This window comes from Lynx rufus, unplaced genomic scaffold, assembly GCF_022079265.1.
Source record: "Lynx rufus isolate CCGP_SWC_20201006 ecotype Redwood Valley unplaced genomic scaffold, mLynRuf1.p SCAF_8, whole genome shotgun sequence".
Taxonomy (NCBI): Eukaryota; Metazoa; Chordata; class Mammalia; order Carnivora; family Felidae; genus Lynx; species Lynx rufus.
In genome coordinates, this window is record NW_025814896.1 from 91341374 (window position 1) to 91357887 (window position 16514).

Consider the following 16514-nt stretch of genomic DNA (forward strand, 5'->3'; position numbering starts at 1 on the left):
CCACCGAGGCCAGACTTCACCACCTTCAAGGATCCCAGAACTCTGGGAATGCTGCGTAAAAGCCGCTTATTCAGAAAGAGGCTTCTGGAGCTTGTGGTTCTGAAGAAGCTCTGGGGTGAGGGGACTGGGCTCTGGCTCCAACCATAACCCTGCAGGGCACTGCCCCTTCTAAACGAATGTGGTTGCCTTTGACGAAGGTCACTGTTGCTTCAAAAGACAAAACCAAACCAAAGCTGTTTGCAAGTCACTGTTAGAGCACTGGTGGGCGCAGTGCTGCAAGTGCTGCTGGGAGGAACAGGTGGTAGAGCTATTTTAATTAGTGACAAGTACTTAATGATTGAAAATAGATCCTGTTGGAAAATTCAGTTGGCCCTTGCCTTTCATTCCTCAAAAATTGTGTGGACATTGCCAGGTACAGGCCACGTATTTGTGTGCTGTTAACAATGAGGGAGTTACGGCCTGCTCCGACACATTCTGGTGTCTGATCCACGAACCTGATGGGGACTGTCATGTTCAGGTGGCCAGTCTAATGCCATTTTAGTTTTCCTCAGCCTTTCCCTGAGACAGGTGAGTTCCCAGGAGAAATTGAAACCCTTTTATCTTGCTGACCTTATGTATTTGATAAGAGCCTCACTGCAAGTGGGCAGAATGGTAGTCCAGGATGGGAAATGAGTCAGCAAACACACTCTGCCAGACAGAACACCTCGGATCCTAACTGTTGGGCAGTTTGATGGGGATTGGAGGGTGGTGTGACTTAATGCCCCTGTCGCCAGTTCCTCTTCACTGGGTGCCAGCAGCTCTTCTTTGAGTCCTTGTTTTCTTTCAGAAGAGGGTTGGAATCTCTTCTCTTGTCTGGTTTTGGAGGGAAATGCTTTTAATTAGGAGGACCTTCAGCAGAGAGGGCCTGGTGGGAACAGAGTTTCTATGTGATTGTCTGAGATGGCAGCAACTTGTGGCTACAAAAAAGCCTGCATTAACAAGCTTTGGAAGGTTCTGGGCTCCTGGGGGAGAAGGACGCTTCACCTCTGGCCAGAGGATGTGTGTCTGCCAGCTCCCATTCAAGTCTGAGAGCACTTGGCCATCCAGCAGGCCTGGGGGTGGGGGGTGGAGATGGACTGCAGTCACTGATAAAAGATTAGGGTGTCTTTGCTTTCTTTTTCAGGCTTTCTGAGGCTTATTTGCCTCATCCTGGATTCTGTGCCAGGTCCTCCTCAGCTTCCAGGAACGAGAGACATGGGTATGGTGCAGTGGGATAGGCACGGGCTCTGAGGTCAGATGGACCCAGCAGTCATTTATCCCTGCGTGACCTTAATCAAATGACTCAATTTATGAACTACAGTATCACTTCCTCTGACACCCAGGCCAGCTTGGAGGTTGCTGGTGACCTCTGGCATTATATACTTTTGGCATTATTAAAGAAGAATTCCTTATTTGAGGATTTACAACTTTCCCATGAAGGAACCTCCTTGCTCATCACAATAGAAAAACTTTGCTAGAGAACCAGACCTGAATTATGAATCTTGGTTTCAGTTACTTGACCTGAGTCTTGGTTTTTTCATCAGGAAAATTGGGATTTTAATGCCCCATAGGGTTGCTGAGGTAATTAATGAGCTAATGCTTATAAACAAAGTGACCATCATTTAACAAATGTTAGTTTATCTTCCATTAAAAACACCTACGTGTTGGGCTCTCAGTCAACTCAATCTCCCTTATACCTGCCTCTGCCTTTCCATTGTTTCATTACCACAGTCATCCAGATGCCAATGATGAAGTCTGAACTCTGTCCCAGGGACGAGAGAGATGAAGATGGGGTTCTGTCTTCATTTTGCTATAAAATCACCTTAAAAAAAATAGAGCGGGAGCTGAGAAATTAGCTCAAATGGTAGAGTGCTTGCTTAGCATGTGAGAAGTAGTGGGATCAATGCCCACATTCTCCACAGCTGAATTTTATGAAGGGGGTTCTCCCACCTGGGCCAATTTACACGAAAATGGTGGCCAAGGGAAAATGGTGGCCATGTGGCGAGCAGCTGGGTGCCCCTAGCAAAGTGCCTACTGTGAGCGATGGTTGGGGTGGGGGAGCTTCAACAACAACAACAACAACAACAACAACAACAAAGAAATACAGAAGATTAATTTGATCTTTCAAATAAACCTCAAGTGGAACTTCACTTCCTTTATTTTAGCAGCGGTGGTGGCCACATTTAGGAGTTGGGGGGTGTTAGAAAGGGAGGGCTACTACTGTAATCTTCAGAATTTCTATGGACAAAACCTAAAACCCAGAAACCACAAATACTTTGACAACATAAAAATTAAAAAGTTTCTGCATGCCAAAAATGCCGCAAATAAAATGAAAAGACAGATATCCAACTGGAAAAAATAATTATAAATATACAACCAAAAAACTATTTTCTTTAATATACAAAGAGTTCTTTTAGGCTATTAAGAAAATAATGAATGTATTTTAAAAAAAGGCAAAAGATGTGACTAGAAAGTTCACAGAACAAGGAATTCCAAAGGCCAGTTAACAATTCAAAAAGTGTAACCTTACACAAAAGAAGGAAACCAAGTTTAAAAAAGGAGATACCACTTAGACCAAAGAAGTTGGCAAAGATTAATTGCCACATAACATGAGACCCTGGTGAGAACAAAACTTAGCTGTTGGTTTGTGTGGAAATTGTTGAGAACTTTTAGGCATGAACTTGTAGGCAATGTCTTCCAAATTAAAAACACAACATCCTTAGAGCCAGCAATTCCAACCCCTTTCTTTGAATGTGTCTGTTAACAGCCTCCACTGTCTTTATAAAATAAATGTACCTAAGGACACCCAAGAAACATTAATAGTGATTATTTGGAGAAGAAAAGAGATTTGCTTTTTGTTTTTCCCACTTTTGTACTGTTTGAGCTTTTTTAGAAAAAAATCAGATGTTCATATTTTACTATTTTTAGAAAGTTAAATTGCTTTCCAGACATAACAGCATGCTCAACAATGAAAGAAACCTTACCTCTGACCTGATGGTCTCATGTATAAACCGGTTGGTATTCAGACATTTTGTTTAACAAATGAACCATCAACGAGCAAATGCAATAGGAGATGTTTTCTTAATATGTTGCCTCAAATATGTTACCAGCTATAATTCAGCAGAATGATTTCTCTGGACCTTATTGGGTCCTCTGTCACATGGCTGTGCACTTTAAGAAACCTACTGTGGGCATGTTTTCCGGCCCTAGAGCCTTGCTCCCACCCCCACCCTGTCTAGTCTGACGGTCCCAGGCCCATAGATGTGATGCTCCTTCATGCTCCATCATACACTCCTCTGTCTGCTCTCGGCTTCTGGAATGTCCTAGAAGGTTCACGGTGGAGGTGGGACTTGAGCCACTTGAGTAGGTATAGGTAGGGATTGGAGGGCCTGAGAAGAACTACATAATCAACAAAAGAATAGAACAGTAGTTTTATTGATGGTTTACTGTGAACCTACATATTTGTGCATAGTGTGTTTGGTATTTCATGTCTGCCTCACAACCCGTGGGAGAAGTCAGCATTAGGGGCCATGTTCTGTAGGTGAGGTGACATGCTCAGAGGCCACATAGGTAGTGAGGAAGCTGAGCTGGAATTCAAAACAAAGCCTGTCTGCCCATCTCTGAAGGCCCAGCCCTTCACCACTGCTCTGTGGGAGCCTCTCACTCATGGTGTGGGGTGAGCACTAGGAAGGGTCTGTCCACTGTCCCACGAGGTCACCTTAGGATTTAGCTCCAGGAGTCCTGGTGCTGGGTCTGCCTCAGAGACATTAGACCCTGGAAGGAGTACAGTCCTTGGCTGTGGTAGTTGTGATCCCATGTGTTTGCAGAAGGGGTGCCGGGGAGGAGGGATGCAGAGGAATGTCTGTTCCGGCAGAGTCTGAAAAGAAAGCAAGGGATGACATTCCTTCCTGGGAACGGAGGCTGGGCTGGCCTTGAATCATGACCCCCGTGGTCGCCGATTCAGCGCATTGCATGCATCCTAGGCTACAGAGTGCTGATGCAGGCAGTTCATCTTTGATTTTCCTTTTCATCCCCCATGACAACCACCACATAGCTTTTCCTGCAGTCTGGCTGGGTTCCCACTACCAGGGGAGGCTCAGAACTGGAGTGCCTGGAAAAGTCGCCCATGGCCACGAGAGGGGCAGAGTCACCCCAGGTGGGGTTGATGTTGCCCCAGCTATTTAACAGCTGTAGCTGGTGGGGTTGGGAGGCTCTCCAGATGCCAGAGAGGGGACTGAAAAGTAGCGCCCCAGAGGAGGAATGCTGAAGTCACTGGGGCAGGTTCCAATGGCTTTTCTTGGACAGGTTCCTTCTGTCCCCGCTGGTGAGGGTGATTTAGCTTTTCAGTCTGAGCGGCAGCCCTAACAGTGGGCCTGGGGGACGCCGGTGTGGGGGTGGGCAGTGTGTGGAGGCCTGGATGGAAAGTTTCTAGTATTTATGGAGTGTGTCCTAAGTTCTCGGCACTGTGCTGGGTGTTTAAGGCACAGTGTCTAGTTTTTCCCCTCATAACAACCACCTGAACTATGATGTTCCCATTTCAGAGATGAGGCAGTTGAAGCTCAGGGACTTGCCATGGCCAGCATGGCCAGAGTTCTAACACAGGTAACGTGGGCTCCAGAGCCAGGCTCTGTATGTTGCTACTCCCAGACCACAGTTGTGTGCTCTTAGGCTGTGGGTTGTGCCCTCAGGGAGCCGGGCAGAAGTAGCTTTTCTCAGGGCCAGTTATTGCTGCTGAGAGGGCCTGGGCACAGAATGGATCCATGTTGGCTCATTCAGTCCGAGCTTTTCCCTGCCCCTCCCAATCCATTCTGCTGTACTTAAGTGGCTGTCACCCACCTGGAAATGGGCTGAGTGTTGACAAATATGCCAATAAGTGAATTCCCTAGGAAATAATTCTGTTTCCTTCGAGAAGGTGTGGGGCAGGGCAGTGGAAGACTGGTGGAACCACTGCTTGTGGGGGAGGCTGCTGAGGGAGTGAGCCCACCTCCCCCAGCCCTTGCCTGCCCTGCCAGCCCCCAGCCCTGGCTCTGGCCTCCGCGCCTCTTCAGCACTTTTGTTCTGTGCCATACAATGGAGCGTGTCCCTGCAACCAGCTGTATTATTGTCTGGAATCTGGATGTTTCCTGTCGACACTGCTCGTTTCCTGGGGAGGAGGGACTGTGCCTTCCTGGTGACACCTGAAGATCTTGACCCACTTGTGTTTGTGGAGTCTCCCTGTCCCCCCTTTATCCCCTCTCTGTAGCCTGCCTGCGTGGATCAGCTGAGTGGCCTGACTCTTGTCTTACATACCCTTGGGTCAGCATTCTCTCACATTCTAATAAGCCTGGGATCTTTTTGGGGGGCACCTGATTGGCTGGTTTGCTAGGCCTCTTAATTTATAGCCATTGGATCCCAGTCGCGTCATCACATGACCCTCTTATCCTGCCATAGGATATTGCTATCATTGTATTCAAACGTTAAAAAGTAAATTTTGTGTGGGGACCACAATTTGGCTGAAGACCCAGGGGCCCATAGGCCTATAGCAGTGTGCTGGGTGTCCTGGGGCACGAAGAGCAAAACTGAGGCGTGGACTCCTGGTACGGAGCTTGATGGGCCCCTTGAGCTTGATGGGGACTTGGCTGAAAGTCCCTGGGAAATAGTTAGCTCTTGTGAGGGAGTAGGTACCCTATCATTGGATGTGAGGCTGTGTCATTGTGTGAATTTTTATTTTTTATTTTTTAATGTTTATTTTATTTTTGAGAGAGAGAGAGAGAGAGAGAGACAGAGCGCAAGTGGAGGAGGCTCAGAGAGAAAGGGAGACACAGAATCCAAGCAGGCTCCAGGCTCTGAGCTGTCAACATGGAGCCTGATGCGGGGCTTGAACTCTCGAACCTCGAGATCCCAACCTGAGCCGAAGTCAGACACCTAACCGACTGATCCACCCAGGCACCCCTCATTGTGTGAATTCTAAAAGTAATATAAAGGTGCATTAAGAAAAAGAATCAGATCATCATAATTGTTTATGGAAAAAAGTAAGACCCCTTGGCCACTCCATCACTGGGGGATGACCAGTGTTTATGGAGGGACTCATGGGTTTTGAGTCTTGGTCTCTGTGGAGATCTTGTCTTTCCTAAACTAATAGTGGCCTTTCCTCTCTCTATAGAACATGGAGAGTTTCTGGCTCTGGACCTTGGGGGGACCAACTTCCGTGTGCTTCGTGTAAGAGTAACAGACAATGGGCTCCAGAAGGTCGAGATGGAGAACCAGATCTATGCCATCCCTGAGGACCTCATGCGAGGCAGCGGCACCCAGGTATGACCCTTCTCTCAGAGCGGCCACTGGGACTCTGGGCCCCATGGGAGCAGACTCTATTCTTCCTCTGTCTGGGGGAAGGAGACCCTGACTAAGGTTCAGGTTTCCTGGCGTATGTCTGCCTGGTGATCCCTTTCTATGCCTGGAGGTTGAGTGGGGCGCCTCCATCAGGAGAGGTGCATGCGGGCCAGAGAGCAGGGAACGTGTGAATGAGGCCCCGGGGTCCAGATGTACCATAGCAGGTGGTGTTTTGATTTGCCATGTCTTTTGAGGTCTGCTTGCGTGGGCTGGTTACCAGTGAAAATCTGCTGTCAGGACGCTGGGCCCACGCTGCCGGACGCCTGTGATTGGCAGTGGTGCCGCTGAATAGCAAGTCAGAAGACACAGTTGTGGTTTGACACCGCCACCTGCCACTGTGGTCATTCTGCAGCCCTCTTTGGTGTATACTTGCTACCGTAGCATCACATGAAAATGGAAGTTGGCCCTTTACCTTTGTGGTTATTTGCTCTTTCTCTTCTTGACTGTCTAAAACAGAAGAGGTTTTGCACACAGGGATGGAAGCCTATTGAGAAAGCATCAAAATCCAGTCTGTCCCACCTGGCACTGCAGTGGACATATTGCCCCAAATCCTGCTTGGTCATCCCCATATCTTTGTGGCTTCTAGAGCATCTAAACAATCAAAGGAGTGAATGCAGAAGAAATGTGAAATCCAAGAAAGAATCCTCTCAGTAACAGCCAGAAAAAAAGGAGCAAGGATGGAATTGCCACTGTGATAGTCTCCAAACATATGTTGAGCTTCTACTATGCATTGGGCAGTGATCCTTGCTGGGAATTAAAGTCCTGGCCTCTCCCCTCCGGGGCTTACAGCACAGCTGGACCACCAGGTCACACACCCCACCCCTCACAGAAGGTCATAAGTGGGTTGAAGTGGATGAGTGACTGTCAGGAGGAGGAGGAGCTGACACATGATGACCCATTGTGTGTCAGGCTGAGCAAAAGCTTTTTGTATGCATTTCCTCTTTTTGTCCTCATGCTGGCCCTGTGAGGCTGAGTGTTCATGTTATCTGCTTTATAGATGTGGAATTGCGTTTTAAAAGATTGAGTGAATGACTTGGCTTTAGGTCATAGGGGTGGTTGGGGCCAGAGGCACAACACAAAGCCCGATTGATGACATTAGAACCTGCATCTGCACAACTCTAGGGGGCTCTGTCCACTTGGTAGGCCACACGATGTGGTCCATGTGAGTGGTGCTTCCTGGAATTAGGCAACATGGTGGTCCTAGATCCTGACTACCTGCCCTGCTTCCAGAGTAGGAGGTGCCCCCTGAAGGGGCTGGTGCTCCTACAGACAAGAAATCTTGTGGGGCAGGCCCTTTGGGGGCTGTCCCTCCCAAGAGTTCCCCCAGGGGATCCCTTCTAGAGAGGGGACTCTCACTGCCACCACACCAGAAGTATCTGGCCAGGTGGTGGGTATCAGCCACGGGTCCAGCATTATTCTCTGCTCTTGGGTGTCCAGGGAACCTGGTCTCCCCTTTCAGCTGCTCTGCAAGAACCTTCCTTGGGGTGTTCTTCCTGCTCCTTCAACTTCTCTCAGTCCAATCACTGAAGACATTCCTGGATGATAGCACTGCTATAGGGATCACTCTCAGCTTGAGCAGTGGTTATTCCTGTTGTATTTTCTACCCAGTGTGTACGCAATAAAAGAGTGAATGGAGGAAATGAAATCCAATAAGATGCCCTTCCAGTGTGGTCACCTTTTCTTAGGCCTTAGAGTTTAGAAGAGGTGGGGCCTAGTGTATGGTTCTCACCACACTGGGCCACCTCCTCAGAAGGAAATTTCAGACCACAAGTAGATCATGTGGGGGAGATACTTTTAGACTCTTTATTTGTCCCTGGGTACAGCTCTGAGGGTAAATCTGCTTTCCTTGTTTTAATGCTGGGGTTGGACAAGGGAGGCAAAGTCCTTGAGACTGAGATTTGAGCTCTCACATAGCTCCAGGACATACAGACAATGTTTAGTCCAAATTAAAAAAAAAAAACAAAACAAAACATCTGAGATCCACCGGGAAGAAACATAAAGCTATTGTGATATTTTAAAAGTTTTGAATAAGTGGAAAAGTGCTAAATAAAAATGAAACCTAAGAAAATTAGGAGAAAATATAGGTGTTTATTTCACCCTAAGGAAGGGAAAGAATACTATACGCTTGAAGCAGAAACCAGTTGGTAAGAAGATTGGAACGAAATTTATAGTGGATATTTTAGTGGTGGAATTGCTGGTGCTTTTTTTTCTCCCTATATTTTCCTTTTCCTTTTTTTTTTGGATGGTAGGTATCAGTCTTTTAATTGGGAGGAGAACAAATGGATTTTAAACGTAAAGTTTCATTAAAACCAAGACCAAATCACCAAACCCTAAACTTGCAAAGGTTTCTGAGGATCTGTGAACCTGGACAGTGTGGGTTCCTGGATAAAATCTGTCTTCAGGCACATGAACTTGCACTTGAGAGCAGTGAATTGCAAATTGTAATAGTGGCCACTTTAGATTTTTAAAGTGTATCTTATGGGAAGGGGAGTGAACAGATTCTGAGACCAATAAGGAAAAGGAAACCATTCTAACCTTATGAAATGATGCCCTTTGAGACTTTTTATGGCAGGAAGGTATTAGCTCTTTCTCCCAGTATCTTATCCTTAGATCATCAGCTAATAGAAAAGGAGATAGTCTTCCAATTAAGGAAGCTGATGGTCTGCTCTTTCTTGCTTAACCAAGTACTGTCTAGTAGAACTTTTTGCAATGGTAGAACTGTTCTGTATCTGCCCTGTGCAATATCGAAGCCACTAGCTAGCTACTAGTGGCATTGAGCACTTGAAATATGGCTAGTGTTGTGACTCAAGAAGTAACTATTAAATTTTTTAGCATTTTAAGTGATTAAGATAACAGGTGGCTAGTGGCTACTGTATCAGGCAGCATATAATTTAGTGCCTCTTCACTGCCTTTCCTCGTTGGCAACACAGTTGGAAAGGGAGCAGTGGATCGGGGCTGGATGAGGGAAACCATTTTGCTTTTCCCCCCTTCTAAAGCTCCCCCTCTTCATCTCTGATGACTAGAGTACCAGGAAGAAGGTGCTGGGAGTTGGTGATTTGTAAATTTTGTCTCTGATCAACTTCCCAACAGAAAATCAGAACTTGTTGAGTATCTATCTAAAAACCCTATGTCATATTAAAATACTTGGCTTCTGCTCAAGGTAATTAGCACTTGTGCATTGGTGATCCTCTTCGTGAGAGAGCTTTGTCATTGCCCAATCTTTTTGCTCTTGAGAATGTTTTGGTTTGGAGATTGAGAGTTTCAGCATCAGCTGAGGTTAATTTTGCATGTGATTAGACAGAGGGGCAGGATCAATGCAGGACATTGTTAGAGCTGGCCACCTTCTAGATGGGGTTGGCCTGTCTTCCTGGATCACTCCCACTGAGCATACCCCAGACATCTGGGGAGCCAGTGGGCCTCTCAGCCTACCCTGCCACCTGCAACCTCTTAATTCCTTTGTAAATGCAAATACTTTTTGGGGTTTAGGGCAGTGGTTCTCAAACCTGCTTCAGGATTACCTGGAGGGCCTCACCCCTGCAGTTTTTGATTCAGTAGGTTTAGGTTTGGGCTTCAGAATTTATGTTTAGAGTATGATGGTGGTGTTGTTGCTGGTCTAGGACCACATTTTGGGAACCTCTGGTTTAGTGGGATCTTCCTTGCTTCTGTCTGGAAAGGAAAAGTTATATTTTCATCCATCCCCCTTGGCTTTTAGATTTTGCCATCTGGTCAACCTGGCCCATGGCACCTATTTAGTCTCTTTGGCCTCTGCTTACTTTTTGTACCAGAATGCCCCTGGCCTCAGCCTCTAAGCATCTGGAGGGAGTCACTCCCTCTCTTTGAGGATGCTCAGTGGGCAAGAAGGAAGCTATGGGGCTATAGGCCTTGGGACTGATCGAAAGCCTGGATAATTGTAAATACAGCTTTTTCTTAGAAGCTGTGGGTCCTGCTTGGCATGGTCACAGTTGTGAGGCTGCCCATCCATAAAACCCTATACATTCTTCAGTGCTCTTCATGGACTTACTGGGTTTTTCATTTTGAAGTTAAAAAACAAAGATACTTCTTTGAAATGTTCCTAGGAAATTACTTTTCTAGAATGGAAGAAAAATATGGGTTATTGTTGTTGTTGTTGTTGTTATTATTATTATTATTATTTTGTTAAGTTCATTCTATGAATGCCAACCAGAGAATGTCCCATTCCCTCCCCAGTCACAAGAGACAGGGATGCTAGAATACTTCTTGGCAGTAAGACGGGCTGTCCTTTCTGAGACAGTCAGCTGTGCACCCATGACAAGGAGTGTTCTGGCAGAGCCACCAAAGGATGTTCTGTTCCCAGGGTATGTGATGACTTTCTGACTAGCTTTAGCTATGATTTCCCCTGCCTCACAGGGTTATGTTGACAGTGGTTTGGATAAATAGTTTGAGTGGAAGACAGTATTTAATCAGCACTAACTGCTGTGAAGTCCTTATATGTGTGACTCATTTAATCCCTGTGGTAACTCTGAGGGCAGGTACAGTTGTCACCCTCATTCTATAGATGAGCAAATTAAGACTTCAGAAGGGATATGTATCTTGCACACATTCAGCTAGTTCCTTGCCGAGCCCAATGTGTATGTATGGTATGTATGCTTTTAATCTCCATGTTATTCTCCCTCCCTTCTCATCTTCTTGTGTTGTGTGCCCTTAGCTGTTTGACCACATTGCTGAATGCCTGGCTAACTTCATGGATAAGCTACAAATCAAAGACAAGAAGCTCCCCTTGGGTTTTACTTTCTCATTCCCCTGTGTCCAAACGAAGCTAGATGAGGTAAGATGAGTTCTTTAGACCCTTGTTGCTTCATTCATTGGGCTGGGAGGTCTGGGATGAACTTTGAGCCAGTTGCTGCTGTGGTTTTAGAGGCGGCTCTGATGGTTGTTTGGATGAGGTTTGAGTATTAAGAGTTCTGTCCTTCTGGGTGAGTGTATGTAGGTCTGGGGGGGGGGATGGTGAAGTATCAGAAGTGCGGGGGGGGGGGGAGGGTCTTTATCACTCTTCCCTCAAAGAACAATATGAAGTACATTATCTTTATCCCTTGTAGGGAAACAGGAATGAGAAATTAGGAACTCCTTTGATCTAGAGTATCATAATAAAGATCCTTGGAAGAAAGATGCCTGGGGAGTTAATGATAAGAGTATCTGATTTTGGCATTTCTATAGCCTGTTCTTTTCAGTTCTTGGGGGCAGTAGGTCATGAAGGAATCATTCATTTAATCTTCTTTCTGGGTCTTTGATGAGGCCCCAGTTTCGTTTTCCTAGGCTAGTCAGGAAGCAGTACAAATATTTAAGCACGGCTGTAGTTTAGCTTAGCTCCATGGCAGAGGTCTCCACTCACTAATGGCTGTTTGAGTAGTGTGGTCAGTGTTCATTCCTTGGTCCTTTTCCAGAGTTTCCTGGTCTCCTGGACCAAGGGGTTCAAGTCCAGTGGCGTGGAAGGCAAAGACGTGGTTACTCTGATCCGGAAGGCCATCCAGAGGAGAGGGGTGAGTTGGGGAGGCAGGAGCTTGGGGTCTGGAGGCTCTTTACATTCTTATGGGTCCACTCTGAAATCTTTCCTAGTCTGTTCCCAAATCAGCATGAGAACCTTTTTGTGGTTCTTAAGGAGAGGTTTTCTCTTCCTTCTCTGCTAGGTTTACCTAATAAGATTTAATTTTTTTCCAGTTTTATTGAGATATAGTTTACATACAGCTAAATTTAAGACATGTCTCATAATGATTTTGCATCCATATACTGCAAAATGATTGCCACACTGATAATCTTACATATAATCAGATGCTTCTGGGTCTTCAGATTATCACGATGGATAAATAATCTTAGTCTCAGTACAGGAAAAACCCTTCAGTCTTTAACCTGAAGAAGACTTGAATATCATTTTCAATTAAGAAGGTTGGGATGATGTTGGCATTAGGATGGAATGAGGCAGAGAGAGAACAAGATAAAGGCCTGGTCACAGAAGTTAGGAGGGAGGGAGGGAGAGAGAGAAAAGAAGAGAGAGAAGGAGAAGGGGACAACAATGACAAAGTGGGCTCTTGTGAGTGCAGTAGTGTCTGTAAACTAGACTGCAGGGCGGTGGCTTCCATGCTGAGGACATGCAGGGTGGGGAGTGAGTTGCTGCTGTCAGACTGCATTTGAGCCCAATTCCCAGCTCTAACCTTCTTTGGCTTCAAGTAGGGTCAGTAAGGAGGCAGCCCTAATGCACTTGAGCTCTGTGCCTTGCTGCTTTTTATCTCCATCTTCACAATTGCAACCTTTCTGTGATGGTGAAGGTCAGAGCTCCGCTTTTATCCCTGTAGGACTTTGATATTGATATTGTGGCCGTGGTGAATGACACAGTTGGGACCATGATGACCTGTGGTTATGATGACCAGAATTGTGAGATTGGTCTCATTGTGGGTGAGTGAACAATGGGTGTGGGGGCTGGAAAGGGAGGAGGGCTCCATGGCCTGCGTGACTCTTTGTAATTCATATTAGAAGAGAGTGGTACAGTCACTTCAGAGGGCTGAGCCAGGATTTGTGGGTTGGAGGTGGTTGTGGACTGGACCATGTTGGGATACTCCAGGAGCCTGCACTGGGGAATCCCAACCACCCTAGGTGGTCTCAAGATGGGGGAGTAAGAGGGAGCTGGGGGCTGGAGAGAGGCTGGTGTAGGTGGGTGCTGAGCAGTCCCTTGTTTTGGCCAGGCACGGGCAGCAATGCCTGCTACATGGAAGAGATGCGCCACATTGACATGGTGGAGGGCGACGAGGGGCGGATGTGTATCAACATGGAGTGGGGGGCCTTTGGGGACGACGGCACACTTGATGACTTCCGCACTGAGTTTGATCAGGAGATCGACATGGGCTCCCTGAACCCTGGGAAGCAACTGTGAGCAGCACCCCTTGTGTGTGGCGGGCTTGTGGGGGGTGTGTGGGCTCAGGAGCTGAGGTGGGATCCGGCCAGGGCTGGGGTGGGGGTGGTTCTCACTTTTGCTTTAGTCTTATATCCCCAAAAGGTTGCTGGGGCAGCCACTGGTTATGGGAATGGTGTGCTCATCACAAGCATTGTGACTATAAATTGCTGAGAGGGCTCTAAAACAGATAAAACAAGCAGACAAACCAGAGTGTAGGTAATAATTTGTCTACGTCCTTTAGAGCTTTCATTTTAGAAGGTCCTTTTCTAAGTGTTGGCCCTGCTCTTCTTTCTGCCACCTTAAATTTGTAAGTTGTCCATAGAAACAGTCTGTGAGTCACAGAAGAAAAGTCATGTTGAGGTGGCCAGGGGGAGGGTCTCTGAATGCTGTTGTCGTAGCTTCCATCTCTTCCATTGCCCAGAGTAGGAGGCCAGACGGTTGTCTCCTCAACACTGGCTGAGGCTCTGAACTCAGACATATGGTAGAGTTGCCTGCGGGCTGAGCTGGGCCCCATGGAGACCTAGGGTCTCCGGTCCCAGCTCTAGGCAAACCCAAGGCCTGTGGAAAAGCCAGCTAAGGAGCCTCCTTGGCCGCTTCCTAGACCTGTGGCCCAGCAGGCATTCTTGGGTGGACAGGACCAGGAGGGCCTCCAACATTTTGCACCCTGAGTGTTATACTCTCCAGCCTGGCTAGACTTGATTTTTAGTTTCTTTTGACTGTTACGAAATATTATTTCACTCTCATTATTACACCAACATTGGCCCAATGTCCCCTATTAGCAATCTTGAAACAGGGATTGCTGTAAACTCCGAAGGCAATTACAAAATGTTTTGAGCAATTCAGGCCCCCTCTGGTCTATGCTATGTTGCTATGACTATTGCAGGAAAGCCGCTGGCATAGATCTCTGCTTGGGGAGGAAAGCCCAATTCTATAAGCCAGCTCGGCAACGGGGACCCTTTTTCTTTACAGGGAGAGTCCTTACTTCTTCAAAGCGTGGTTTATTTAACTCATAAGCTTCTCCCATGTATCCAAGCATGAGTCCACTTACTTGCAATTTTCATAGGCACACACTGGCTGTGTCTGCCATGGCCGGTGAAAATTTATGGACCCAAAAGTCATTTATTCAATGTCTGCCTCTAAGAACAAGGCACACCCAAGCCATTCTGAGGAGCCATATGCCCTTTAAAGGGTCAGAAGACAGAATTGCCAGCCCAGCCTTGGGAGCACACCACTGTCTCAGACTTAGACAAATCAAAGGTTGGGCTAACATACCAGAATGTCAGCTAAGGTAGCCCTGAGGTCATTATTGGGCTCCAGGAGTAACTTTTCTCACTCTTTATGTGTTTCTAAACAAATCTTTTTCTTTTTTTTTTAAAGTTTATTTTTGAGAGAGCGCGTGTGCACGCACAAGTGAGGGAGGGGCAGAGAGAGAGGGAGACACAGAATCTGAAGCAGGCTCCACGCTCCGAGCTATCAGCACAGAGCCGACCCGGGGTTCAAACCCACGAACCGTGAGATCATGACCAGAGCTGAAGTCGGGTGTTTAACCGACTGAGCCACCCTGGCACCCCTAAACAAATATTTTTCTAAATGTTGACTGAAACAGAGTGTTTTTAAAAAGCTGGAGTGAAAGCTTTTATAAATTACTCACACTTCGGAGCCCCACTGGACCCCTCCCCTATCTCTATCTCCTAGCTATTTTGGAAAAGGTGTCGAGGCAGACAGACACATGAGGTCCTTAGTGTTAGAGCCAGGCTGCCTCCCCAGGCAGTGTGCCTGTGCTGGTGCTTGAATCCTCTGCTCAAACAATGTTGTGAGCTCTGCACTTAGCTCCAGTTCTGCTCTACGTACCTTGTCCTGGGTCTTCAGCCAGTCACTTCCTGAGGGCCATACCAGGTGGGTTGTACCAGGTGACTTCAGAGTCCCTTCCACACTCATGCTCTGGGTTTCGTCACTAGAGCCCAGCTTAGTTAGTGTCTGCTGGCCCTGGGGGCCACCTCTCTGGGCTCCGGATCATTAGATGCCAAGGAAGGGCCTTCTTTGCCACAAAGAATGGTGAAGCTTCAGTTTCTCTGACACAATTTGAGCCGGAAAGACTGGCTTCTAAAGAAAACAGCATCACCTAGTGTTGAAAAAATAAGTTAGCCGATTGCTTGGGGGCAGGCCTCTGCCTTTCTAAAACATGCGTTTATCTGGTCCCCTCCCTGCTCAGAGACTTCCAAAATGTCCCACTCCCAGATTCCCAGACCATCTGACATTTAAAGCTCCTAATCTGGCTCAACCTGCCCATCACCCCACCCCTGGGGTTGTGGGTTGTTTTCCAGAAATCCACAAATGATCTTGCAAAGGGAGGACAGTATGAGATGTTGAGTTGCTGGGCCTGCACCCCTGATTTAATCGTATTGACCTTTTTTCCTCTTGTATATAAATATTGAGGTTCTATACAAAGTTTCATCTTAGAAAAGTATTTCCTGGCTAGAGAAAAAAAAAATGTAAAGTCACTTTTACTGCATGTAACTTACTTTATTTAAAATTCAGGCTGTCCCAGAATATGTCGCACATCCCCTGGATGTTTAGTTTGGCTGCTAAAGGCCTTTTTTCTCCATAGTTCAAGTCCCCCCCGGCCTACAGAGATGGCCCAGACGTCCCTGATCCTGCAGCCTCCCCTGAGCTGTCACCTGTCTGCACATCTTACTCCTAGCAGCGCCATCAAGTTAATATGTCATTGTGCCTCCGCTTACATGTACTTATTGTTTGGTTTGTATCTCCCTGCAGATTTGAGAAGATGATCAGTGGGATGTATATGGGTGAACTGGTGAGACTTATCCTGGTGAAGATGGCCAAGGAGGAGCTGCTTTTTGGGGGGAAGCTCAGCCCAGGGCTCCTCGCCACTGGCCATTTTGAGACCAAAGATGTTTCAGATATTGAAGGGTAAGCTTCCTGGTCCTTGTCTCTCTGTTCACTGGATCCCCAGAAGAGTGGACAGGCTGTTGGGGAATGAGGAAGGGGCACTGACCCTTGACCCTTCAGATTTGGACAGCAGGAGGGCCTTGCTCAACATAGGCCACGGCGGGCCTGTAGCTTGACTTCACTTTCCAGATAGTCTCCACTCTTGTGCACTACCTAAGTGGCTCATGGTATTGCATGGGTGGGTGTCGGGCCGGGCTGAATGCTGGAGGCTCCCAGGGAGCCCCCTGATGACCCA

The 16514-nt window shown here is 47.0% G+C and overlaps 1 protein-coding gene across 1 annotated transcript in view; it reads left to right on the forward strand.

Annotated features, from left to right (window-relative positions):
• The window catches only part of HK2 (hexokinase 2), a 62685-nt gene that overhangs the window by 29765 nt on the left and 16406 nt on the right, over positions 1-16514 (forward strand). The window contains exons 3-8 of the mRNA XM_047068398.1: positions 6161-6309; positions 11072-11191; positions 11808-11903; positions 12714-12813; positions 13101-13284; positions 16085-16240. Of these exons, the coding sequence (XP_046924354.1) occupies positions 6161-6309; positions 11072-11191; positions 11808-11903; positions 12714-12813; positions 13101-13284; positions 16085-16240 (805 nt within the window). The remainder of the gene's footprint in view (positions 1-6160; positions 6310-11071; positions 11192-11807; positions 11904-12713; positions 12814-13100; positions 13285-16084; positions 16241-16514) is intronic.